Source organism: Lontra canadensis, unplaced genomic scaffold (genome assembly GCF_010015895.1).
Source record: "Lontra canadensis isolate GAN:19392208 unplaced genomic scaffold, GSC_riverotter_1.0 scaffold30, whole genome shotgun sequence".
Lineage (NCBI taxonomy): Eukaryota > Metazoa > Chordata > Mammalia > Carnivora > Mustelidae > Lontra > Lontra canadensis.
The window spans coordinates 14,992,189-15,017,782 of record NW_022631024.1 but is presented as its reverse complement, the minus strand read 5'-3'; the positions used below and the strand labels follow the sequence as shown (position 1 = coordinate 15,017,782).

The 25,594-nt window shown below is 57.6% G+C and overlaps 2 protein-coding genes across 6 annotated transcripts; one reads left to right on the top strand and one right to left on the bottom strand.

Moving 5' to 3' along the window:
- The first annotated feature begins 9,153 nt into the window (after positions 1 to 9,153).
- On the top strand, positions 9,154 to 14,031 carry ASB6 (ankyrin repeat and SOCS box containing 6). Of its 2 annotated transcripts, XM_032866060.1 has the most exons (6): positions 9,154 to 9,311; positions 10,885 to 11,066; positions 12,035 to 12,141; positions 12,253 to 12,361; positions 12,989 to 13,075; positions 13,200 to 14,031. In XM_032866060.1, exons 1-6 carry the CDS (start codon positions 9,199 to 9,201, stop codon positions 13,865 to 13,867), a joined length of 1,266 nt encoding a protein of 421 aa, XP_032721951.1. In that variant the 5' UTR covers positions 9,154 to 9,198; the 3' UTR covers positions 13,868 to 14,031. The 2 variants fall into 2 exon arrangements, with proteins under 2 accessions (XP_032721951.1, XP_032721952.1); XM_032866061.1 differs by lacking the exon at positions 12,253 to 12,361 and having other exon boundaries at positions 13,200 to 13,304.
- An 877-nt stretch (positions 14,032 to 14,908) lies between these two features.
- On the bottom strand, positions 14,909 to 24,385 carry NTMT1 (N-terminal Xaa-Pro-Lys N-methyltransferase 1). Of its 4 annotated transcripts, XM_032866057.1 has the most exons (5): positions 24,220 to 24,365; positions 23,671 to 23,803; positions 17,676 to 17,879; positions 16,648 to 16,900; positions 14,909 to 15,804 (listed from the first exon to the last, which is right to left on the bottom strand). In XM_032866057.1, exons 3-5 carry the CDS (start codon positions 17,835 to 17,837, stop codon positions 15,548 to 15,550), a joined length of 672 nt encoding a protein of 223 aa, XP_032721948.1. In that variant the 5' UTR covers positions 17,838 to 17,879; positions 23,671 to 23,803; positions 24,220 to 24,365; the 3' UTR covers positions 14,909 to 15,547. The 4 variants fall into 4 exon arrangements, with proteins under 4 accessions (XP_032721948.1, XP_032721947.1, XP_032721949.1 ...); XM_032866056.1 differs by lacking the exon at positions 23,671 to 23,803 and having other exon boundaries at positions 24,220 to 24,385; XM_032866058.1 differs by lacking the exons at positions 23,671 to 23,803; positions 24,220 to 24,365 and adding an exon at positions 22,140 to 22,281.
- Between the last annotated feature and the right edge of the window lie 1,209 nt (positions 24,386 to 25,594).

Below are 25,594 nucleotides of genomic sequence, written 5' to 3'. Positions count from 1 at the left end.
AGATTAGCCGGGCCCCTGATGGCCTGTGGGCCACTGTCTCCTGCTCCCTTGGAGTCTTGACCAAGTTGCATTTTGTGCCCCTGACCTGCCACCCCACCCCCATCGAGTCACCCGGATCTCAGTACAGCCCTTCGGCCTCCTTGGGTCCGTTCCCTTCCCCAACACCCACCTGCCTCTCCCCAGGCTCAGGGCCGCTCGCTTGGCTCCTGGAGGCCTTCCTGCCCGCATCAGGTGGAAATACGGAATTCCAGTCCCAGCTCTGCCTTCAACCCTGCACAGTTCCCCCAAACCTTCCCTTCTTCATCTTCCAAATGGGGCTGACAAGAGCAACCCACTCTCCCTCCCCCTGGTGTGACCCCGAGACTGTAGGAAGGTTCTGCCGGGCGTCCCTCGCATGTGCTTGGTCTCCAGCTCCCAGTACGTGTCACTTGTAGCCGCAGCCCACGGTCACCACCACTGTTACCGCTTCCCCAGACCTAGAGCAGAGGCTGCGGGCAGGATCGGCTGGACCCCCCCACCCCAGCTCACAAGCCAGCTGCACCTGAATGCAGGGCTCAGTACCCCCTCTGACATCTTTTCATTGAGTGCCGTCTGGTGCTGGGGCCGGGCTTGGGCACAGGGATAGAGCAGTGACCCAGACAGCCCAGAGAGAGAAGACAGAGAAGCAGCAAGATCTGGGGCTCATAAGATCATGGCCAGGAGGAGGCAGGGAGGGCTTCCCAGAGGAAGGAGCACTGAGTGGACTCCTGAGGCACAAGCAGGATCCAGCACAAGAAAGGGGGCTGGGATCTAGGATGCCCTAGCAGGGGCCCCAGCCTGTGGGGAGGACCCACAGAGCCTCCCACCTGACTGGTTCCAAGGGACCTGGGCCCTGCAACAGCATCCTTTTTGGTCTCACTGTGACTCACTTTCCCTTCCCTGCCAAGCTCTTGAGCTTGAATTACATGATCAACTCCCCTGCACGCACCGAGGTCATGAGACACCCCGTTCCACAAATGTGTGCCTCGCTCCTTCCTGGGCCGGCTCTCAGGGATGGGCCTGGGGCTTATCTGGGGACAGGCCAGTTCCCACCCTCAGGGTTCACAGCCTGCAGAGGGAGAGGGAAGTGGATGTTGGATGTGAGTAGGACTTCAGCATCCTGAGGTGGGGTGTGATCAAGGGATGCCCCCCCCCAACACACACACTATGTGGCCTATAGGGAAGAAGCTGGGTTTGGGGGTAGGAAGGGAATTACCCCGGAGTTTGCCTGCCGAGAGCAGGGGACCATGTTCTCCCACTACAGCCCCGGCTGGCAGGAGCCTCTGGGAGCCTTGTTTGGGCCTGAGGGCTCTGGGATCCGACAGGACGGGGTAGGCTTGAGATCAGGGGCAGGTTTAATGAGCCAAAGTGGCAGAAAGAGGGGACAAGGCCCTTGCCGATGGCTCAGTCATGGGGTCAAGGGTGGGAAGCTACCCACGCATCCCCACACCTATGAGTACCCACTCTGGCCCAGCTCAGGGCAGGAGCCTGGGGCCTGGAGCGTCCTGCTCCATAGGGACAACTGAGACACCACAACGCCTCTGCTCCTCCCGGACCCAGTGAGCTTCCTGCCGACCTTCCACGCAGCTGCCTCTCCAGAGCCCAGGCCCATGTCTGGCACCGGTGAGCGTGAAATAAATAGCCACTGAATGAAGTAAGAGCCATCAGAGGGGCCCGCACAGCCCACCTAGATGGCATCCAGACAGGCCTGAGTTCGAGTCCCTCCTCCTGACACTGCCATTCGTGTGCCCTGTGACCTTAGGCCAGTCCCTTCCCTCTCCTCTGTAACTGGGGGATCCAGGCTTCAGGGTGTGGGGACAATTCACCCCACAATGGATGTTTAAAGCAGGCCAGGGCCTTCATAATTGCTGGCTGCCTGAGAGACTCTTGGCCTGGTGTGCTGATTTCTGGAATCCTCTGGAATTACTCTCTTGGTCCACAAAGTGGGCCTTTACCTCTTATCACTGCTCACACCTCCACAGCCAAATCTCAAGGCATAGCCTGGTCCCACACTCCTTCTTCCCTGGCTCTCCCACCCCATCTCCGTCTCAGACTTCATTTCTGTTCTCTCCCCTCGGTCTGTGTCCCCGCCTGTGGTTTTCTCTCCGCCTCTGCCAGGAATCCTGTCCCAGAGGAACCAGTACTCCAGGGCTCAACTGTGTTCCTTTTACGTGGTGAGATGGGAAGAGGGAAGGAGGGAAGGAGAGGGAGAAAGAGAGGGAGAGAGAGAGGGAGAGAGAGGAGGAAAAAAATCAAAGCCCACATATTGGTTCCAGATGTGGTCTTCTCTCATAGCTTTCTCCAGCAATTTAATTAAATTCCCCCAGACAGCCAGGAGGGTTTCTTAATGATCAAATTTCCCGGCTCCCCTCCTCGAGCGGGCCCACTCTGTCTCCCTGACGGATGGCCGACCAGATTCTTCCTGCGTCCGCTCTGCCAAGCACGGCCAGTGGGGGTGGAGTGGAGGGCTTTCTGGCGGGGGGGGGGGGCACGAAGGATGCTGTGCCCGCCTCTGCCCTCCCTCCTTCCCCCAGGGCTCTGAGCCCTCCCTTGGCAGAGCCTGACCACGCCTGGCTACAATGGCTGGAGGGGGCCCACTGGTCCCTTCCTTTGAGCTCTCTGTCTCTGGGCTGGCCTACCAGGAACCGAGGCCAACTGGGCACCAGCCGGCCTTAGACGGGACAGTCTCTGAGATCAAGACTCTGGGTTCATGGACCAGCCAGAGATGGGGCAGGCTCAGACCTCCTGGGGACCTTCCCCACACCCCATTTGGCTCAGAGAGGGCAAGGCCTGGGCCAAGACCACACAGACCCGCTTGCCAGGGACAGGAGAAGCAGAGACAGGCTGACCAGCATTTACAAGGTGAGGATAAGCCAGGGAAAGGCCTGGGTGCTATTTCTTGGGATGGTTCCCCCATGGAAAGCTAAAGGTCACTTTCAGTAGGCCCCCGATTTCTGGAGCAAGAACGCATGGAGTCAAGCCCCAAGACCACCACTGTCTTGTGTAGATGGGCCAGTGAGGCTGAGAAAGGGCCAGGCCAGAGCCTGGGCCCCAGAAGGCCTCCTGTCTTGGGGTGAGGGGCCTGAGGGACTGAACGTTTGTGTCCCCCAATTTCATATGTTGAAGCCCTAACCTCCAAGGTGATGATGTCAGGAGGTGGGGTCATTGGAAGGTCATGAGGTTCAATGAGGTTCGATGAGGTCATGAGGGGGAACCCCCAGGATGGGATCCGCGCCCTTCCAGGAAGAGGAAGCGCCATCAGCGGCCCCCCCAGGAAGAGGGGAGCCCCTAGCAAGACAATGGCCACCTACCGACTGAGAGGTGAGGCCTTGGGATGAAACCTGCCTTGCTGGCATCTTGGCCTTGGACTCCCCTGCTTCTAGAACTCTGAGAAATAAATGGCTGTTGTTTAAGCCCCTCAGGCTATGGTAGTTTGTTATGGCGGCTGGAGCAGCTAAGACAGGCTCCAAGCGCCTTCTCAGCCTGTCCGCCTGGGCTTCTGAGGCCCTGAGGACTCACCTCGTCTGGAAGAGTCTGGCACCAGGACCGCCTGGCAGTGTCTGTGTGGAGCGGGGACCATGTCAGGGAGCTGGCTGCCCTTGGAGCAGGGTCTCTGGCCAGCAGGGGCAGGGTTCATGGGAGTCAGGGTCCCCAAAATGCTCCTCAAGGCCTCTGAGGGGAGTAGACGGAAGGAAGGAGGGGACAGGAGAGTCCTCCCCAGCCCAGCCAAGATCCTACCACCCACTCCTCCTCCCAGCCTCCCTGTCCCTCGGTTTCCCCCCTGAGCGCACAGAGGGTTAGGCCTCTGGGAGCAGAGAATCGGGGCCTTGTCCTTCCAAACAGGGCTGAGCAGGCTCAGGTCATGAGGGTCGGGGGTCAGGCTGGGGTCAGGGTGTAGGGGAGGGGGAAGGAGAGGAAGGGAGAGGAGGGTCAGCAGAGAAGTGCAGACCAGAGGAAGCTGGGGAAGGAGGGGGGCTCCGGTCCCTGCCTGCGGTCCCATTCCCTTCACAAATACCCCCAACCCTCCATCCCCGTGCCTCAGTGCCCTTGGGACGTGCCAGGGGCTGAAGCTGGAGGCTGTCCACCAAGTAGAGAAAAGAATATTCCTTGTGGCGGATTGCCATGTTGTCCAAATATCTCGCTTTATGGAAACTCAGCCAAATCAAAAGAGGAGAAATAAAAGGGGGGCCTTTCCCCCACGTCCCCCTCAAGGGCCTTATAAGGGACCAACCTGGCTGCTGAGAGGGGTCTGGGGAGGGGGAAGGTCCTGGGAATGGGGCAGGACCAGCCCTTCCCCGGGGCCGCCCACCCTCCGTGGGAGCGTGTGCGTGAGAGAGTCACAGAGGATGTGCGTGTGCATGATGGCGTGTCTGAGGAAGTATGCACTGGCGTGAGAGAGGCGGTGTGTGTGAGAATATGTTGGCGTGAGTGTGACGGTGTGAGAATGTCTTGTGTGACCAATGCACACGTGTGAGCGTTCAGGACGACGTGAGGGTAGGGGCATGAGTGTGTGTGAGTGTGAGAGCAAGAGTGTGTGAGCGTGTGAGAGCCGGGGGTGGGGGGTTGGCAGGCGTCCTGAGCAGGGGCTCCAAGGTCAAGAGCCAGGCTCTGGGTGTGAATTCTGACTGGGTTCCCCGCCCCCATCCCGGGAGCTCACCGGCCCCCAGTGGGCCAGTCCGATCTCTGAGCCTCGGACGATGATGCGGGAATCCTGCTCCTGGGTGTCATGACTCGTCAATGAGATCACGCACATTGAGCTTCTAATCTAATTCATGGGACACAGGAAGTACTCGACCAAAGGCTGCCGTTGTCCTCCGTGTATCAGTCACGGTCAGGCTGGGCCCTGTGGTGTCCCAGAGGACCGGGGAAGTAAACGAATGATGTGCTAATCCAGGCTGGGAGGGCCCAGAGGAAGGGGACTTGGGGGCCCTCCAAGGCAGGTGATCTGTATGCTGGGAAGGTGACCTGTGTGCTAGAAGGAGCTAGATTCTGTGGACAGAGCGGGGCCTGGCCCTGTGCTCACGGCCTGCCCTCCAACTCTGGGCACACGAGGACTGTGCACGGCCTGATTCCCTGCCTGTGGCTAAGTGAGCGTCTTGAGTCTCAGGCAAGATGCTCATTAGTGAAAAGTTCGAAAATACACAGAAACACAAAGGAGAGCAAAGTGCCCCAGATCCCAGCACCCAGGAGCAGCCACCACTAACATAGTATGTGGCCCTCAACAGCGAGCCCTGCTTAGGCACCCATGCATACATGGGTACACATACAAACACCACTTTTCCCTCAGTGGGAATCATATAGTACCTACTATTCTCTGACTCGCTTTGTTGAACTGCTGTAGGGCAGAATCTTGTGTGAAGGGTGCTGGCTATTACCACTGTCGGCTGGACAATTAGAGTCTAAACTTCTCCCCTTGTATTTATTAACAGTTTTTCATCCCTTGAGACCCACTCGTGCATGTCCTTTGCCTATTTTTCTGGCAGTGTTTTTGCTTTCTTCTTGTTGATTTTTATAGTTCTTTATATATTAAGGTTATCCCTCTCTGTACATTGGACAGGCAGAGGGACTTCCAAACTCCCTGGGGCAGGGGCAGAGCCAGCCAGAGTCTGAGCATTGGGTGTTTGGCTCCAGAACCCCCAACCTGCCTGGGAATCCTGGAATTCGGTGGCAGAAAGTGGCTAGGCTGGCAGGGCAGGGAGAGGCAGTGGCAAGGAAAGAAGAGAGAAGGTTCAGAACTTAAATCAGGGGCTCTGAGTGACAGAGGCTTAATGGGAGACAGATGGAGGAAACAAGGTTGCCCTTGCTGACAGGAGGGAGGTCAGGGGTCAAGGAGTTTTCTAAAGACAGGAGCCTGGGTGACAGGCAGGCGACAGGGCCTGGCTCCACAGTGTGCTGCCCAGGGGCTGTGACAGAGCAGGGAGCAGGGGTCAGCCTCTTACTCCTGCTTGCGCAGACCCTCTCAGGCCCACACCCAGAGGAGCTGTGGGACACTCCAACCCTGAAGTCCAGATGTAGGGTAGAGCACCCCACCTCCAGGCCTCAGTTGGGAGTCTCAATCTAGCCGTGCAACATTGGGCAAGCCTCCAAACCTCTCTGAGCCTGTTTCCACGTTTGAAAAATAGTATAATACCATCATTTACTAATGGGGTTTATTGAGATTAGCCCAGTGCTGGACACATCAGAAAGGCTCAGTAAAGAAAAGCTAACTCATCACTGTTTCTTTACTGGCTACAAGACAATTAGAGTTTTCTTGTTGGCAGAGCCCACCAGCGACATCAAGGACCTCTTCATTGGCTTCGAGACTCTCAGAGCTGAAGGGCCTTCAGGTAACAGGGGAGGAACTGAGACTCGGAGACCAGAAGGGACCTGCCGGGGTCACCCATCCGAGCTGTCTTAACTGTGTCCTCCAAAGACACATGTTCAAGTCCTAGCCTCTGGTACTTTTGACTGTGATCTCATTTGGAAATAGGGTTTTTTGTTGTTGTTTTGTTTTGTTTTTGCAAATATAATCAAGTTAAAATGAATTCCTACCAGATTAGGATGGGTCCTAAATCCCATGACTGGTGTCAGTTAGGAAGGACAAGGAGGGGCGCCTGGGTGGCTCAGTGGGTTAAGGCCTCTGCCTTCGGCTTGGGTCATGATCTCAGGGTCCTGGGATCCTGAGAGCGTCTGGCTCTCTGCCCAGCGGGGAGCCTGCTTTCCCTTCTCTCTCTGCCTGCCTCTCTGCCTATGTCATCTCTCTCTCTCTGTCAAATAAATAAATAAAATCTTAAAAAAAAAAAAAAAAAAAGAAAGGACGGACAAGGAGATTCGGACAGAGACACAGACACAGGGAGGAAGGGCAGGTGAATACTGAGGGGCACAGAAATGGGAGTGGAACTATCACAAGCCAAGGAAAGCCTGGGGCCCCCGGAAGCTGGCAGAGGCAAGAAAGGAACTTTCCCTAGGGTCTTTGCACCAAGCTTAGTCGCTGCCTGTCGACACTTCCATTTCAGACTTCCGGCTCCCAGAACTGGGAGGGAATCCATTTCTGTTGTTTCCAGCCGGCTGGTCTGTGATGCTTTGTTATGACAGCCTTAGGAAACGAGTGGAGCCATGCAGAAACAAGCCTCAGCCCAGGTGGTACCCCCAGGTCTGTCCTGGACCCCATTCTAAACAGGCTTCCTCCAGTTACTCACCACGTGCCCAGAGGCGCCCCAGTCCCCTGAATCAAATGGGAAGGGCTGAGAAGCCCCTTGGGTTGCCTGTTGGCTGCTACACCACTCAGGACCTTGGGATCGAGAAGCAGGGTGTGGACCCTTAAAATAGGGGTAGACATGCCCAAGCATCCCCTCCAGGGTAACCCTGGGGAGACTGAGACATACTGAAGCAAGTGCCCCATTCTGATACTCGGTGTTGCCAGATGGGAGTTTGGGCCCCGGGTACCCAATCTTCTGATTTTACAAGATAAAATGGAAAGCTCCATATCAGTGTGGGCAGAATTTCCCAATGTCACTCAAGAAGACACCCCTTGGGGGATCCGGGTGGCTTAGTTAAGTATCTGCCTTGGACTCAGGTCATGATCTCAAGGTATTGGGATGGAGCCTTGCATCAGACTCCCTGCTCAGCCAGGAATCTGCTTCTCCCTTTCCCTCTGCCCCTCACCCTGCTTATGCTCTCTCTCTCTCTCTCTCTCTCAAATAAATACAATCTTAAAAAAAAAAAAAAAAAAAAAAAAGAAGAAGGAAGGAGATAAAGGAAAGGGGGAAGAAAAGGAAGAAGACATTTCTTTCCTGGAGTGAGAACCCAGGCAGGCATGTACTGGGAGCCATGGACTGGGGGGTCTGCAGTCCCTTCTGCGGAGCCCAAGCTGCCCACCCACCCCTCCTTCTGGCCCTTCTAGGCAGTAGAGGCAGAGGCAAAAAGGTATTTTGAGTGCCCGGTGGGGATTTTTATAGCTTGTCATTTGATCTGCAGACAACCTTGTAAACTTAACAACAATAACAGCCAGCAATGAATTATGCAGCCCCTGCTGCCCGCTGGCCCCTGCTGCCCCCCTAGAGCCAGACCTGGGGGGACTGCTTTGGATTGGCTTTCTTGGTGGATCTGTTCTGCTCTTGGTGGGGGAGCTGAACAGACACATCGGATTGTCTTCAAATGCCTTTCTAGACCTTTTCTCCTTCACTCAACAGCTCTCATCTCTGGCAGGTGCCAGATGGGAGAGACTTCCCAAGGGCGCATGGAGTGGGGCGGTGGGGGGCGGGGAGGAGGTCAAGGCGCGATGCCAATGCTGGGACCTCCACGCCTCTTCAGAAAGGACTTTCCAGAATCATGAAGACATCAGGGCTCCGATGTGGGGACTCGAGGTGGTTGAGGTTCCAGTGGATGGCTAAGGAACGATGCCTAAACCCCAGAGGGGCCCCAGGCTTGGGTTCCTTCCTTGTAGACTCCACGTCCCTGACACTAACAGAGCTCTTAAGCCAAGATCTTGGGTGGGTGCGATTACCCCCGTTTTACGGATGAGTAAATTACAGTTTTTTGAGTCCATCAAGGCAGAAAAGTGGAAGGCGCTGGCAGCCCGCAGGGCCAGGAGCTCCAGGGGACAGAGAGTAAGGAATTGCCCCCGCCGCCTAGGGAGCTGGTGGGCGTCCACTCAATGTGGGGGTAGGCGAGAGCCAGGCGAAGCCGGAAGGAGTCCGGGTCGGATCCGAATCCAGGGAGCTCAGCAGCTCCTGGGGTTCGAGTCACCTCCACCGCCCGGGGAACTCGGACAGAGGCCGGCGGAGCTCGGACGGCGCCCAGCGGCCGCGGGCGGGATCGCAGGGCGGAGCAGGGCCGGGCCGGGCCCGGGCCCGGGCTGGCAGAGACGGGCCCGCCTTGGGCCGGGATCGGGTTTGCCAGGGTGGTCTGCGCCCTCCACTCCCCCGGGGCCGGCCTCCGGGTTACCCACAGCTCACTCTGGGGGCGCGCCGCGGTCCTCCGACCCCATAGGGGGCGCTGTCGCCATCGGTGGTTTCCCCCGGCCGGCGCGGGCCGGAAGTGCTAGGGTCACTTCCGGCGCGGAGAAGAGGGGCGGGCGGTGGGGCGCGGGGGCTGGACCAGCAGAAGCCGGGTCAAGCCCGTGGCCTCCGAAAAGCGCTCCGTCTGCTTCTCGGCCTTTCCCAAAGGTGCGGGCGCCTTGCCGCGCCCCAGGCCGCCGCGATGCCGTTCCTGCACGGCTTCCGGAGGATCATCTTCGAGTACCAGCCGCTGGTGGATGCGATTCTGGGCTCCCTGGGGATCCAGGACCCCGAGCGGCAGGAGCCCCTGGACGGGTAACTAGCTTCCTTGCCGCGGGCGGGCCGAGCTGGCGCTGCTTCCCTTGAATTGTCACCACAAGCGTGGTGGGGGTGGGGGTGGCTGTGTCCCCAGTGGACAGGTGAAGGGGCAGGCGGAGGCTGGAGTTGGGTTGCTTTGAGCGGGAGCCCCTGCACCCCGCCCAAATCTTGCCTTTTACAGGGCGGAGGGTGCTCCAGGCCCGGTCAGAGGCCGGGAGGGTGGAGTGCGGGCAGGGCCGCCGGCCTCGGTGCCCCACCCAGTGCCCAGCGTGCCTGCTGCGGGTTGCAAGGGAGCAGGGTGGAGTCTGCGAGGGCCTCGGTTTTTACCCCAGAACAGTGCGACGATGAGCTCTGTAGCCGACTTTGCATTTGACGACAAGAACAGGTGTATCCCCGCACCTGTGGGAAGGGTGTTCAGGGTTACAGCAGTGAGCTAAACAAAACCCCCAGCGTCGGCGATGCTTATGCTTCAGAGAGACATGAGCGTGAGTCAGGTGTATGTACAGTCGGTGTCATGGAGGTAAGAGCAGAGGAAAGCGGAGGCAGGGCTGTGTGTCTGGGATCCGTGGGAATTTCAGAGGCAGTGGGTACTATGCGTGTCTCTAGGGACTTCGGTGGAAACAGGCTTGCTTCATCACTGCTCTGTTCACTTGGAGGCGTGTTCTGAAAACAGCGTAAGGTGTTTCCTTCACTTGGAGGCTGTTCTGGGGCTGCGAACAGGGCAGGAAAGCGGGTGCTACATGCCCTTTTGTAGTTCCAGAATTTTTGCTTTGTATCCATGGTGCCCTGGGCATTCTCCCGGGCTGGGGAAAGAGATGGAATCCTGCCCAAGCAGTAAGGATGGCATCTTGATCCCTGTAATTGAAGGGTTGCAGACAGGTGAGGCTAAGGGCAGTGGGAAGCATTGGTGAGGAAGGGAAGCCTCCTCCAGAGGAGGAGGTGGCGGCCTTTGAAGGAGCTGCGACCAGGTTCACGGAGCTGTCTGTGGGCCTGAGCTTTAGGGGAAAGCCACAGAAGTTTTGGAGGTCACTGCTGGCGGGCAGGTGGGGTGGGGGCTGGGGCGTGAAGGGCCATGTGTGCGCTCAGCCTTCTGGGGACCGGGAGGTTAAGCGTCTCTGAGTGTGAGTAGGGGCAGGAGGGCCTGGGGGTTGCCTGGTCTGGTCTGGCTGCCCTCGGCAGCTCAGGGATGCTCATTGTCAGGGGAGGGGGTGTCAGTGTCCGCTTCCTGCTCTGGGCTGCAACGGTTCCCTTCAGGCCCAGCAGCACAGCTGTGTGAGGCTTTGTGCCCGAGCTAGGGGCCAGATTGTCTGGGCAACTTGGGAGGAGGCTAGAGACAGCCCCAGTTCTTTCTTAGCAACCCGAGGAGTCAGCTTGAGTTAAAAGATGCAGCTTGCTCTCTTGCAACCACAGGCCTTTTCCAGAGACTTTCTGCCCCACAGAACCAGGGCCCTACCTTGGGAGGGGGGTGATGACAGCAGGAGACCACCCACCCACAGGGTGCCCAGGCTAGCTGGTCCCACAGCTGCCCCTGCTACCCCCCACCAACCGACCCACCCCTCTGCTGCCCCAGGCCCGGTTATGTTGCCAGCGAGGAGAGCCGAATCCTTGTTCTCACTGAGCTGCTGGAGAGAAAGGCCCACTCTCCATTTTACCAGGAAGGCGTGAGCAGTGCCCTGCTGAGGATGGCGGAGCTGGGGCTGACCCGGGCGGCCGCCGTTCTCCTGCGCAGCGGGGCCAGCCTCAACTTCGAAGGTCAGTTGGAGCCCAGAGGGGCTACGGAGGGACACGTGGCTTAAAGTGTGGCTCTGCCTTTCTTGTTCTCTTGGGAGCTGCTTCCCTTATTTCCTCCGTGGGTGGTGACTGAAGAACCCCATCCCCCTGTGGGCTTTTGAGGGGCTCTGACCCCCCTGGTCCGAGAGAAAATTGGTCGCTGCCTCCACCATGTGATTAATCAGCAAACTTTCCCAGCTAAATCTCTGCTTCTGTGTACGTGAAAATGCGGCTGCTGGCACTGTGCCCAGAGCTCAGGGAGAGCAATTTTCTGCCACTTATTCTGAGCCATCTCGCGTTTCTGCCCATGCCACAGGGAAGGGGACAACACAGAAGCAGCGCTGGGTGTAAATCGTGGCAGGGCGCAGTCGGCTTCTAGGCTGGAGGTGCCAGGGGATGGAGATGGAGCCATTCTCCTTTCCTCTCTGGCTTTCTCACCGGGGAGGGCAGGGTCAGCCGGGAGATGGGCAGGGCTGACTTGTGACCAGTGCGGGTCCTTGAGCTGACACGGGATGTGGCCAGGCCTGCCTCGGCTCCCATGTGAGGACTGGCTCAGAGGCCACTAGGCTCTTGGAGGGCAGAGGAGGTGAGGGGCGGGGCTGTTCTGAAGTCTGTCATTTGGAGACTGGCTTTGAGAACGTGGCTGTTACTGCCCAGCTTCAGGAGCCGTCAATTGGGGTCCCTCTCCCAGCAGCCTGAGCAGAGGCACCCAGTCTTATGGTTCTGTTTTACAGAAGAGACTCAAGTCCAGACAGAGGGGCTGCCTGTCCCCCGGGACCCTGCCCCATGTCTGACTCCAGTGCCTGTGCTCTGGCTCCTGGTGGAAATGGCTCTGTCCTGACCCCTCATGGTGCCAGAAGCCTGGGTCCCCTGTGCTGGGAGGGCTGGGGCTGAGCCGGAGGCCAGGTGGAGACAGGCAGGACTGACACAAGCCATGTCTGTGCCTTCAGACCCTGTCACGTACTACACGGCCCTGCACATTGCCGTCCTGCGAAACCAGCCGGACATGGTGGAGCTGCTGGTGCGCCACGGGGCTGACATTAACCGGAGGGACCGGGTAAGAGCCGGGTCTGGCCCACTCAGAAGCAGGGATGTGGTGGGGTGGCCGTGAGCGGCCTCCCAGGCCCGCAGGTCCCCAGGCCTACTGTGCTGTGCTTTCTTGGCTCAGATCCATGAGAGCAGCCCCTTGGACCTGGCCAGTGAGGAGCCCGAGCGCCTGCCCTGCCTGCAGCGCCTCCTGGACCTCGGAGCAGATGTCAATGCGGCTGACAAGCATGGTGGGTGCCTTCCCCCGGGAAAGCAGGCTGCCTCGGGAGGGAGAGCCAGAGCCCCCCAAGAGGGTAACTAGGCCTGATGACACAGCGCAGCCAGGCCCATAGGTGCCTTTTGCTGACCTGCAGAGGCTTTCAGGAAGTGATGCAGCCGTTGGCCCCACGCCAGCCCCCTGAGGTCTGTCTGTAGGGGGAAGTAGGGTGTGCATGTGGCCAGATCTCTGGGAGGGTGAGCCACTTCTTCTTGGCAAAGACTCAGCCCGGATCTCAGGTAGCGTCTGAGTGTCCTGAAAAATCCCACCTCTTCTGCCCATTCTGCTCCTGGTTTTGTGTGGTTAGAAAGAAGACCAACCGCCAATCACCTTCAGCCTCGGCTGAAAGGTCGATCATTTTTAAAGTTCACTTTCGGGGGGCACCTGGCTGGCTCAGTCAGTAGAACACACAACTCTTGATCTCAGAGTTACAAGTTCAAGCCCCACGTTGGGTGTAGAGAGGACTTAAAAATAAAATCCTTGACAACAACAAAAAAATGAAGTTCACTTTCTCATCCTGAGTGGCTTCCTCTGCACCTCTGGGGTTGTCCTGACCTCGGCTTCCTGGTCCCCACTCCCCCTCCTCCTCTTCCTTCTGTAGGAAAGACCGCTCTGCTCCACGCCTTGGCCAGCAGCGACGGCGTGCAGATCTACAACACTGAGAACATCCGGCTCCTGCTGGAAGGAGGTGAGGCTCGCCTGTGGGCCGCTCCCAGGCCTCTCCCTCCCCTCCCCCCATTACACAGGTGGCCTTCCTTTGCAGGGGTTTAAGACCTCCTGCCATCTTCTCTTTTCCTGACTGGCTCTCGCAGGGGCAGATGTCAAGGCCACCACCAAAGATGGGGACACGGTGTTCACCTGCATCATCTTCCTGCTTGGGGAGACCGTGGGAGGGGACAAAGAGGAGGCCCAGATGATCAGCCGCTTCTGCTTCCAAGTCACACAGCTGCTGCTGGCGCACGGGGCCGACCCCAGCGAGTGCCCGGCCCACGAGTCCCTCACACACATCTGCCTCAAGGGCTTCAAACTGCACTTCCCGCTCCTGCGCTTCTTGCTGGAGTCCGGAGCTGCCTATAACTGCTCGCTGCACGGGGCGTCCTGCTGGTCCGGCTTCCACATCATCTTTGAGAGGCTCTGCTCCCACCCGGGCTGTGCGGAAGACGACAGCCACGTGGACCTCCTGCGCAAAGCCGAGACCGTCCTGGATCTCATGGTGACCAATTCCCAGAAACTTCAGCTGCCTGAAAACTTCGATATCCATCCCGTGGGCAGCCTGGCAGAAAAGATCCAGGCCCTTCACTTCTCCCTGAGGCAGCTGGAGAGCTACCCTCCATCCCTCAAGCACCTGTGTCGCGTCTACATCCGGCTCTATCTTCAGCCCTGGCCCGTGGATGTGAAGGTCAAAGCCCTGCCTCTGCCCGACAGGCTGAAGTGGTACCTCCTTAGTGAGCACAGCGGTACCACTGACGAGGACATCTGACCACCCCCGGACCGAGAGAGCAGGGTCTGCGCGGCTCAGCCTGCTGGCGGATTTTGGCACCTGCGGCAGCCTTAGGGGAGAACCTTCTGGCCTTCCGTCGGAAGGTAGAGGTTGGGAGATGAAACTTGATCCTACTGTGTACCAGGAAAGCCAGGTGGAGCCCAGCAGCCCACAGTCACTGCGGTGGGAAGGGGCCCTGCTTCTGCAGGGCGACTGCTCCCTTTCTGTTTGGCAGAACCCCCCCCCCCCCCAAGTCTCAACAACGCTGAAAAGGGACTGGGTTTAGACTTGGGACGAGTGTACACCCTGTTCTTCTGCAGGGAGCATCACGCAGGGTAGCTCTCTCGGTCCTCTGAGAGCCGCAGGAAGCTGGTCTGTCTTGCATGGGGCCCCACTGAAGCCAGAGGACGTGTGCTGGGCCTGTGGGGGCGCAACCCCGCTGGGTCCCATCACTCCCGTCTCTCCCCACGCTAGATTATTAGGTCACTTGGAGAAGTGCTGCCGGTGGGCTAGGGAGAAGGCTAAGCTGACCCTGCCGCCTTTGGCCGCTGTGGGGACAGGTTACCCATGGCCTGGCCCAAGGCACGGGACTGGAATCCGGTGGCAGCTCGGTCTGTGCCAAACCTGGGATCTCAGGGGACGTGCCTTTCGCTGAAAAGCAATCCCGTGTGACCAGGGACAGTCCTTTTCAAAATGTCTCGTGAGGGGTTCATCTGATGATGAAAGCTACTAATACTGCAAGCTGACTGCGGTCCATGCCACACCTTCACGAAGCCAGTTCCGTCTCGTGGGTCCTTGTGAATTGTGTGGATGCTGGGGAGGCGAGCTGAGGCAACTAAAGGATATGTTATACAGTAAAATCCTGCTCTTGGCCTTCAAGGTCCTCGTATGACATTTTGGCCCCCTCCCCGCCCTTCCCCAGCCTAGGACCAAGGCTCCCACTGAGAAGAGCTGAGAGGCATGAGGGGACGGCAGCATCTAGTGGGGACAGTTTCCAAATAGCACCGCACTGCAGCCCCAGTAAAGAAGAGCACCAGTCCAGACCGGCCAGGGCCTTCCCAGCACAGGAGTCACCCTTTTATTTTTTGATGAAAATGTTCACCGAGGAGGAGCTGTAAGGCACAGCCAAGAATGAAGCCGCAGACTCCCTCGCTGGAGACCACGGTGACGATCACGTCAGGGACACCAGGGCTCATCACCAAATAGGCCTCAGCACAGGGTCGCCCCCAGCAGCTGCAGGCTCCATCGCCCGGCTCCTCGCCTCCCCCCGAGGGGAAAAAGTCCCAACAACCGAGAGTTCTCTTCCTCTTAAGGCACCCAGGCCTGTGGCTGGAAGGCTGGGTGGTGGAAAGGGAGAGCCAGAAAATCTCCGCTTCTGAGGGGATCACTGTATTCCCACATGGGGAGCACCAGGGACCCTGGAGTCCCGCGGTCTGCACTGTCCGGTCTCCACCTCTCATGGCAGCAGAGCTGGGCTGCAGCCTCAGTGCTCCGGTCAGGGGCGCCCCTCCCCACTGGGTCCCATTAGGCCTTTTGAAAAAGAGTCTGGCGGCGGGCGGCAAACAGGTGTATTTGGCAGTCTCGGTCCATATGCCCAGACCATCGCTGGGGAGCCTCTGGGTCTTGCCCGGCTGCCAGCCCCCCACCCCACACTGGTCCTTTTCTTCTGCCAGGCCCTGCTTATCTCAGGGCCAAGCTATAGACGTGGTAGATCTCATCAGGGAGGTTCTCCTGGCGCTCTTGGGCTAGGAGGCTGAGGCCCGCGCTGCGGACGATCCTGTGGACCACCTCGAGGTCCCGGCACACGCTGCTGTCCACGTCATCCAGGATCACACCCTCCTGCGCCATGTTGTCTTTGATGACAATGATGCCGTTGGGGCGCAGACCCTGCTTACAACGCCGCAGGAACTCAGCCAGGTGCTGATCAGTCAGGTGGCCTGGGGACAGCAGAGGCTGGGGTCACCAGGGAGGGAGTGGAGCCAAGCACACACACTCCACTGGCGTGTCTCTCGATCTCTGCTCCGACTTACCAAGCTCTGTCTAAACACATGGGGCCTCCCCAGCGCTGGGCAGCCCAGAGATGCTTACCAAGTCCCATTCTGTGTACGAGGAAGCCAGCTCAGAAGTCACTCACCCAAGGGCTGTCACAAAGCACAAGCTGGGACCGCACCCTGTCTGGGTGACTTCTGGGCCCTGTCTGACACCTACGCTCCAGCCATCCCCCCTGCCCTGAGGCCTGGATTAGGGGTTCTTACCAACCCGTTCCTTCCCTAATTAGAACTCCAGACCGGCTCTGAGGGACCACAAAGGACAGGGCCAGACCCAGCAGGGCTGCGGTGTCTGCTGTGGAGTGGGTGGCCAACTGCGGGTACGGTGGCCTGCCCGCCAGGTCAGCGGCCAGGGAAGAGCACCCTGCGTGTGCTGCGGGGCTGAGCGGGTGCAGGATGGGGCGGCAAGGCATGGCTCCCTCGCTGTGAACAGTGGGGATGGCCAAGGCTTCACTTTCTCCTCTTATTAAAAAACACTTTTAAAACTCTGTCCACGTTCTCTGAATGCAGTTATTGGTTGTTTACATTTTTTCAACAAAAAACTGCACCTGAGTGGGTCATAACAGTACTGACAGAGCCCAGAAGGCGAGCCCGAGGAGGATTTGGAGAAACCCCCGCGTCCCGTGTGCTGCAGGAGCGCTGGCCGGCGGCCTCCACGGACCCGGAACCGGCCTCTGCAGCGGGGGGCATGCGGGAGGTCTGTGGAAGGCCAGAGGGCCGCGGAAAGCTCACCTATCACCCACTGGATCCAGATGACATCGTAGGAGCTGGGCTCGGGGCTGAAGTCCTGGAGGCCACAGCAGAAGTAGTTCCTCACCCTCTTGCCCTCCTCTCCCAGGTATGTCCTGGCTTTAACCAGAAAGTCTTCCGTCACGTCCACCATGTCCACCACTCTGAAGAGTGGCAGCAGCAGCCTCTTGGTGATCCTACCTATGCCGGCTCCGCAGTCCAGGGCGCAGGAGGTCCCCGTCTTGTTTGGGCCTTCCTGAGAAGCAGGGAAGGCAGAGGCTCAGTAGGGAAGGCTCAGAAAGCCCGAGAAGGGGGCTGTTCCTCCCAAGCTTCCAGTTACTCAAGTCAGGAGTGGGCACAGGCCGGGGGCTGGCACGGAGGTCGCCCATGGGTAGGACCACAGACATTCCCGTCCTGGGCCACACGTTCCTAAAATGCAAGCCAACAGCCACTTAAAGGGGATTAACGAACAGGTGCACTGATCTCTCACGACGCCCCACTAAAACCAGAGGATGAACAGAAATGAAGCAGTGAGAAAACAGGCAGTGGTGATTTCCACCGATCTGAGAAGGCCGCAGACAGCGGGTGGGGAGACCCCCGCAGCGTGAGGGGAAGCACTAGCCTCTGATGCTACACGCCAGCCTGGCACAGGGGGCAGAGCAGGGGAGGAACTAGGAGCCTGCCCTCCGCAGAAGAGCCGGCGCCCACGGCCCAACAGCCCGCAAACACGGCAAGACCGTGAAGGAGGCACCCCTGACAGATCTGAAGTTAGAGGAAGCCTCCATTCTGGTCCCGGGAGACCCGGCACAGCGGCCAGCTCCCCCACGTGGCAAGCCTGAGACAGAGGCGCCCGTCCGCACGCCACGCCACGCCACCCCACCCCACCCCACCCTCAAGGCCTGGGGGGCTGACACCAACCAAGCACCCAAGGCCCCGCGATGGCTCATGTAAAAGGTGGCGCCCTGTGCAGACCAGGCCAGGCCACCAGGGCCACGTCCTCTGCTGCTGGACGGCGCGCCAGACCTGCCTACCCTCAAAAACCTCTGCAGGAACTTCCGGGAGCTGCTGATGTCGATGCTGGAGATGTGGCCGTACCCCCCGAGCATGCCGTCCACGGTGGGCGGGACTTCCTTCCAGTACGTCTTGGCCTTCGAATAGAACTGTTTCTCGTCTTCTATCACTTCACTTGTCATGCTGTCACCAGCCAAGGCAGCTCAGGCGCCAAACAGCAGCAGCTGAACAACGAAAATGAGCAAATCAGCCAGGTCGAGGGCGCCAGTCTCACCCCATGCTTCACAAGGTCACACAACCCTGCCTGATGCAGAGAAATGTCCGGTGTCCCCAAAACAGCTTCTATCCCTTGGATGACGGGGCCTCCTGTCTTTCGTATTCAAGTCATTCTGCAAAGTGACCTTTGTATCAGAGGAGGGGACCCAGAGTCCTGGGCTTCTAGTCCTTTCCTTATTGGACACGACACCTGACCTGAAGGCTTCTAACTCTAAAGTATAGAGAACCCCCAATTGACACTTGAGGAAATGGAGCAGGAAACCCCAGGCTCCTACCGCGGATGCTCCGCCTGATGCTGGGAGGGGTCTGGGGAGCCCACTCGCCTCCTGCTCACTCGTGAGCACAGAATGGAGCTCGCTGTGGGGTCTGGTCCTTGGTTAGCAACGTGCCGGGACTGGGTACCAGGCACTGTGCCAGGAGGCAGGCAGACAGCTCCACACACACACTGGCAACCGTTCGGGGCCACAGACATGTACAAGATGCCAGCACAGCCCAGCCAGAGGAAGCGCTCCCCTGCGGAGTCAAGGAAGGCATCCCCGAGGAGGTTGCCCATCAGCTGAAATGAAGGACGAGGAAGAGCTCACTAAGCCAACGGGGAGCGCCCACTCCCTCCAACAGGCGTGAAAGGCACACAGAGAGCACCGGTGACTGGAAACACGGGGTGGGGGAAGGGGACACATTCGGGATTAGACTCCCCGCTAAAGAGCAGTGAGCTGGAACTACTCTAGGGTTAGCAGGAAGTGACAAGAGACGTGTGTTTCTGCAAGACCGTCGGCAGCTGTGGGGGCTCTGGGGCAACAGTGAAAGCAGACACAAGAGGGTGTTACCATGACAGGTGGAGGGGCAGCGACAACGCAGGAGCCAAGGCCTGGGGGAGGGGGAGGGCCTGGCAGCTGCACACCCAGCCAGCCCGGCTGCATCTCTGCCCTGGGGCACCGGCCCCACAGCACCATCCCACCGCAGGAGCTGTCCTAGTTGCCCCGAGGCTTTGCTGAGATACCATCCAACCCTCAGGGAGCTTCCAGTCCAGTGGGAGCCAGAAACGAGTGGCGCCAACTAAAACACAAGGCAGAAAGGGTGAGGACGCCCACTGAGCCCAAAGTACTGTGGAAACTCCAAGAACGGAGCACTCTCTTCGGAACGGCAGACAGGGCAGCAGCCGAGAGAAGGCTACCTGAGCCAGACCCTGAAAGATAAAGGATGCTGTTGGTGGTGGGGGGCGGGGGTGCCGGCACGAACAGGATCAGAGGAGCAGGGCACGTGTGCCACCCAGAAGGCGCTACTGATGATGGCCTGGGCTGGCTGGAATGCAGACAGAGGAAGAGGGTATTTATGGGAGACGAGTTTAGACAGGCAGCCTGGGCCTGGATCACGGGAGGCCCCAGTGACAGGCTGGGGGCCGGGGGTTTGGCTTGTGGGTAATGGAAAACCAATCAGCTGAGAGTTTCCGAAGGGCCCAAGGTGTGCCGGGATGTAAGTGGCGGTGGGAGCACCGGGCAGAGTGGGAACAGAGTGGGACTGGCAGAAGCCATGTGGCATTTGGGACAAGAAGCAGCGGCGTTGTGGGGAGACAGTGACAGGCGCACACTCGCATCACAGGCTCTCAGCTTAGGGCTCATATCCTCAGAGGCCCTTCCTGTCCAGCCCAGCTAAGGGGGCTTCCTCCCACACCCAGATCTAATCCCCACGCTTTCCTGCCTTCAGAATGTGTATTTCTGTCTGAAATTACACCATTTACTGTCCAGCCTCCACAGGATGGAAGCTCCAGAGGCGCGACCTTGCCTTTTTGCCACTGTGTCCCCAGCACCAAGCCTCCCTCAGCGCAGGGTGAAGTCCCCCAACCCCCCAGGAACACTGTCCACGACTGTGCTCCCGGGGTTTCACTTCCATCTTTATACCACTCCACTGGGTGCTAGTTAAGCCACTGACTCCCGGAACACAGGGCGACACAGAAAGCTTCATGTGGGACCCTGGGATCGCGCTCAAAAACACGTGAGAGACCCCCAAGATGGAGGAATGCCTTAAAGGTTTCTTCAAGAGAAGTCATCAGACAGGAAACAGGAACGTGCCTTGAGGACAAGCACATAGCCCTTGATACATAATTTAGAGACTGACTATAAGGAGAGAAGGAGAAGAGATGAAGAATTCTCATTAGCCACGTTGTGGCTCATTGTCACTAGCCCCCATGCACAAATGTACTCTGAACTTGTCCTAGAAGACAAGGAACCTTCCAGAAGCAGCAGGCCCACCTCAGCCCAACAACTCAGGATGCTCCTCACTGATGCAATCCTGCTTCCGCCACGGTCAGTCCTTTCCAGGGAACCCAGCTAGCCGGCGGGGAGGAGGAGGGCCCTCCTCCCCGTTCCCTGGCTCCTTCCTGGATTTGGACACTGCTCACCAGCAAGGCCACACTGGTCCTCCGAGGAACCAGAAGAGAAGCGACAGCATCTCCATATCCTAGCAGGTCCAGTTCTTAGATCTGTGACTGTCATTGCTTCCGCCCTCTAGAGCCCTTCTATCGTGTGGAGAGAGTCCCCCAATCCCCCAGCTCTCGGGCTGATGTTCCAGCTTCCGCGTCCAGGAACAAGGGTCTGGGACCACAGTGAAGGCGACTTCCAACTACCATGTCAATCGAAGGGCCCTCTGGGGTAACAGGCAGGTAACAGGGGGCGGCGGGGTGGGGGCTGGTTCTAAATACAGCATCCCCTCACCCTGGCTCGCCACCATGTCCCACACCAGTGTCCTAGCACCTGAGGCTATCCCCCACACCCCGAAAAGAGAAAGGGGCACACTGCTCAACGAGAATGAACGTTCACTCCCACTCTGAGTCACACAGTAAAGCAAAAGGATGCAGAAACCTGCCCGTGCCCAGGAATCCCAGCTGCAGTAGCGTGGACATCACTGTAGCTCCCTGCGAGCTGACAGGAAAGAGGGCCACCGGCCTGAATGTCACCACGGAGCTCAGTCTGGGGGCTGCCCACCCCCGCCGACAGGCCCCACAGCCGCCACGCCACAGCCTCTCCACCATCACCCAGGAAGGACGGCGTCAAAGGCAGCTCTTCCACTCGGCACTCAGACTCGAGCTCGGCAACACTCACCTGTCCCCATCACTGCCCACCAGTCTCGGCAAACTGCTGGCTCTGTCCTCTTCTCTATCTCCCCACTGGCCTGGGAACCCCTTGGAGAACAGCGGCAAGACCCTGAGGTGTACCGCTGTATTTCTCTTGCAGTCCGTGTAGGTTTCAACAAGAAGTTCACTCTCCGTGAAATGAACAGAGGGAATGTGGGGCCCTCCCCGGGCCGTATGCTGCCCGTCTGCCTTCGTTCCCAAGGAGGTAAACTTCCTGGGGACAGGGACGTGGCCTCATTCCCGACTAGCCCAGCACCAGACACGAGGTGGGGGATTGGTCATTGGTTGCCAAATGAACCAAAGAATGAGCTTTGCGGGGTTACATTTTCCACTTTTAAGAAAAGCCTACAAAAATCCAACCATGGGGCGCCTGGGTGGCTCAGTGGGTTAAGCCTCTGCCTTCAGCTCGGGTCATGATCCCAGGGTCCTGGGATTGAGCCTCGCATCGGGCTCTCTGCTCAGCAGGGAGCCTGCTTCCCCCTCTCTCTCTGCCTGCTTGTGATCTCTGTTAAATAAATACAATTTTTTTTTTTTTTTTTAAGATTTTATTTATTGGGGCACCTGGGTGGCTCAGTTGGTTAAGCGACTGCCTTCGGCTCAGGTCATAATCCTGGAATCCCGGGATTGAGTCCCACAATGGTCTGCCTGCTCGGCAGGGAGTCTGCTTCTCCCTCTGACACTTCCCCTTCTCATGCTCTCTCTCTCTTATTCTCTCTCTCTCAAATAAATAAAATCTTAAAAAAAAAAAGATTTTATTTATTTATTTGGCGGAGATTACAAGTAGACAGAGAGAGAGGGGGAAGCAGGCTCCCCGCTGAGCAGAGAGCCCGATGCAGCGCTCGATCCCAAGACTCCAAGATCACAACCTGAGCCAAAGGCAGAGGCTTTAACCCACCGAGCCACCCAGGTGCCCCAATAAATAAAATCTTAAAAAAAAAAAAATCCAACGATTCAAAACGTTAACACTGAAGGCCATTACCGACAATGTAATTTTTCTGCTTTACCAAAAGCCTTACAAGATGATTTCTTTAAATGTCAAGGTCCTCTGAATAATCTAATTTACAAGAATTCCACTTACAGGCAGATTCTAGGAACAAGCCAGGGGAGGAATATCTGGGCCAGGAAATGGCAAGTCTAATTTTGACATTTGTTCCAACAGCTGAATCATTAGTAAACATGATTCCTTGGGGCTCTGTCTATACTTTGTCTCCCGGTATCCAGACAGACTGGAGCGGGCAGGAGGTCCCTAGGAGTCAGAGGGAACAGTGGGGTTGTCAGTCAAATAGCACTAAGTCCTCCTCTACTCTGCTCAGGATGTGGTGAGAAGCTACCTGGCCGCAGGGGAGGTAAAGGGCCTGGGCACAATCTGGCTTTGTGTGCGTTCTTGGCTAGCTTGGACCGGACGAGAAGCCCTTTGCTCCTGGACTCTGCTCCTCAGCAGGTGGAACATGTCGTGCTTCATTCACTGTCATCTGACCACCTCCTCTTCCCCTCCAAGGTGTTTAGGGGGACAGGTGGGCAGCCTCCCCAGCTACTACTTCTCCCAGGATTCACGGGAAAGAACGGTGTTTCAACTGTCACCGTTCATGCTTTGGGGAGGCATCACACCCTCTTCATTTACCAGCCTCTAAGAAAAAGTCTGGAAGCAACAGGAGGCAAGAGCCTGCCTGAAATTACCGCCTCCCTCTTGCAGCCTGCTGGACAGGGCCTGTTGGCCCGGATCTGGGACAGCAGCTGGACATATGGGAATGGCAAGGTGCTCTATGAGAAAGAAAAGGACGGAGGAAGTAAAGAAGACTTAAAAAGGCAGGGGGCGGAGGGGAGATGGGAGTGTATAAAAACAAAGGCTCTGGTGGAGTCAAATGAACCACGTTTGAATCCTGGCTTTGCTTCTCTCTGGCTACGTAAGCTCATATAAGACACTGAGCCTTGGTTAAGTAAGTTTATCTATGAAATGGGAACAGCAACGTTGACTTTACAAGAACACTGTGATGATTAAAGGTGGGTGTGAAAGCATCAAGTGATCTGTACAGTGGCCGGCACTGTATTATCTCAAGTTTAGAAATCTCGGTCAAATGAGATTTTCATCAATTCTCTGCCAACTGTACGGGTCAAGCGGGAAAAATGCAGTGAAATGCCTTATAAACTTCAGTGTGTTAGACACGCTTCAGGGATTATTACAGTGATGCTGGGGGTCAATCCAGCAGACAAACGGCTCTGCAAACCTGCGGGAGAGGGGAGTGAGCTTCCCACCTGTGCAGGCACAGAAACGCTGCAGAGATTCCGGAGACGCTATCTTTGTGACTCTATGGCTTCTGGTCCCCACCAAAGCATTCCATATGTACCCCAACCCTTCCCCAGAACCCAGCTGAGGGACAGAAAACCATTCTACTGAAGGAGTGATATGTCTTAACACACATACACACAGGAAACCAGGAACAGTGTAAGGAGGGAATCCGGACTTCTTAACACAGTCAAGGCCCAAGTCCTCCAGGGGCTCATCCCCTCTCTCCTGGCAATGACCAGACCATCTGCAAGACTGCCCCGCCGCGCCGCACCGCACCGTCAGGGCTCTGACACCAGCTGTTTCTATCCCAGAGAGACCCTACCAGTGATGGGCAACAGAGCCGGGGCCTTTCGTTCGACATGGCAGCCCCTCCACAAACTGGCTGACCTTGGCTCCAAGGGCTCTAGGCAGCGAGCTGTCTTCTAGGCGGCACCAGTGTCCAGCCATAACTGGGGCTGGGTCCAAGGTGAAATATGATAGCAACTCCCACGCCACGAGCACTACTCTGTGCCTGGCTCTGACCTGACCATTTTACTGCATCCTGACGCCTACCTTCGGAGTGCGTGCTCTCCCTAATCCCCGTTTCTCACAGGGGAAACTGAGGCTCAGAGAGGGAAGGGTCTAGCGTACCGCCCCGGGACGGCGCGGGGGAGTGCCTCGTCCAGGATCCCGGTGCCTCGGCCTTCCTCCTCCACCCGCCGCCACCGGAGGCCCAGGTCGGACCACCCCGGAGCACACACACGTGGGGGCCCCCGGCAGCTCGCGCCGGGTCACGTGACGAGCTGGGGCCTCAGGGCACCGAGGCAGTTGAGGGCCGGGGCCTCCCTTCCCCCGCCGGCCACAGCTCCCCGCTCCGCCTCGCGCTACTCACCCCGGGCGGGGGCTCCCGGGACCCGGGAGAAGAGGATGGGAAAGAGGAAGGGAAGTCGGCGGCAGCGGCGAAGACGAACCCACAAGACCACCACCAGCTCCGTCCCAACACGGACAAACGCGACACCTCACGGCGCGCGCTGCCTTTGTCCATATACGTCACTTCCGAGCGCCCGGAGGCGGGGCCGAGGCTAGCTCCGCCCCGCCACCGGTTCGCTCCGCCCCATGGGCGGCTGACCTCAGTTGACTTTTGGGTCCCGGGAAGGACCTCTCGGATTTAAAAGAGCCTCAGCTCCAAGCCTGTCCTGTCTCCCGCACGCAAGCGGGGCGGGTTAGAGGCTGAAGGCTGGACTTATAAAAACGAGCGTTCTGTGGCTTTTCTACTCGGTAAAAATGGGCGGGGGGAAAGCCTTATTCTACAAATCGTACCCATAACAATTTGCATCTTAAAATAATATACAGATCCAAGAAAGAAAGAAAAAAAGAAAGAGAGAGAGAAAGAGAGAAAGAAAGAAATGAAAAGAAAGAAGTACCTTTGATAGTGCCAACGCACTGTTACCCCAAATGAACGAACAAGTCCTTGAGGTTTCCATTCCAAAAATCCTGCCCTCTTATAGGCTCCTCCCATGTACAGAAAGTTTGGAGGGGTTTCGGAAACAACCGTGATGGACTCTGAGTTTGCCGGTGGGTGAACCTTCCAAACCTCAGTCTCCTCTTCTGCCAGTGTTAAAAGTGTCGGATATTGCAGGTCGAGACTTCAGCCCTGTGCCTGCTGGGGACTCTCAGTAAATAGAGGTACTTAGCCTAAGCTCATTTTTCCTAAACTGACGCCCTGGTCTTAGGTTTACAGTGTCTTCCTCTGGGCTTAACACAAACAGGAGGTTTTTTTGTTTGTTTGTTTTTTGTTTTTTTTTAAAGATTTTATTTATTTATTTGACAGAGATCACAAGTCGGCAGAGAGGCGGGCAGAGAGAGAGAGAGAGGAGGAAGCAGGCTCCCTGCCGAGCAGAGAGCCGGACGCAGGGCTCGATCCCAGCACCCTGGGATCATGAACACAGGAGGTTCTTAAAAGTGTGTTTGCTCGGGTTGCCTGGGTGACTGAGTCAGTTAAGCCTCTACCTTCAGCTCTGGTTGTGGTCCTAGGGTCTGGGATCAAGACACACATTGGGCTCCCTGCTCTGCGGAGAGCCTGCTTCTCCCTTTTCCCTCTGCCTGCAGCTCCCGCTGCTTGTGCTCGCTCACTCTCTCTCTCTGTCCAATAAATAAATAAATAAATAAATCATTAAAAAAAAAAAAAGTGTGTTTGCTCTAACGAAGTAAAAGCTATGGGGGGTGGGGGACAGCTGACTGCTGTTGAGTCCCCCAAATCTGTTTAC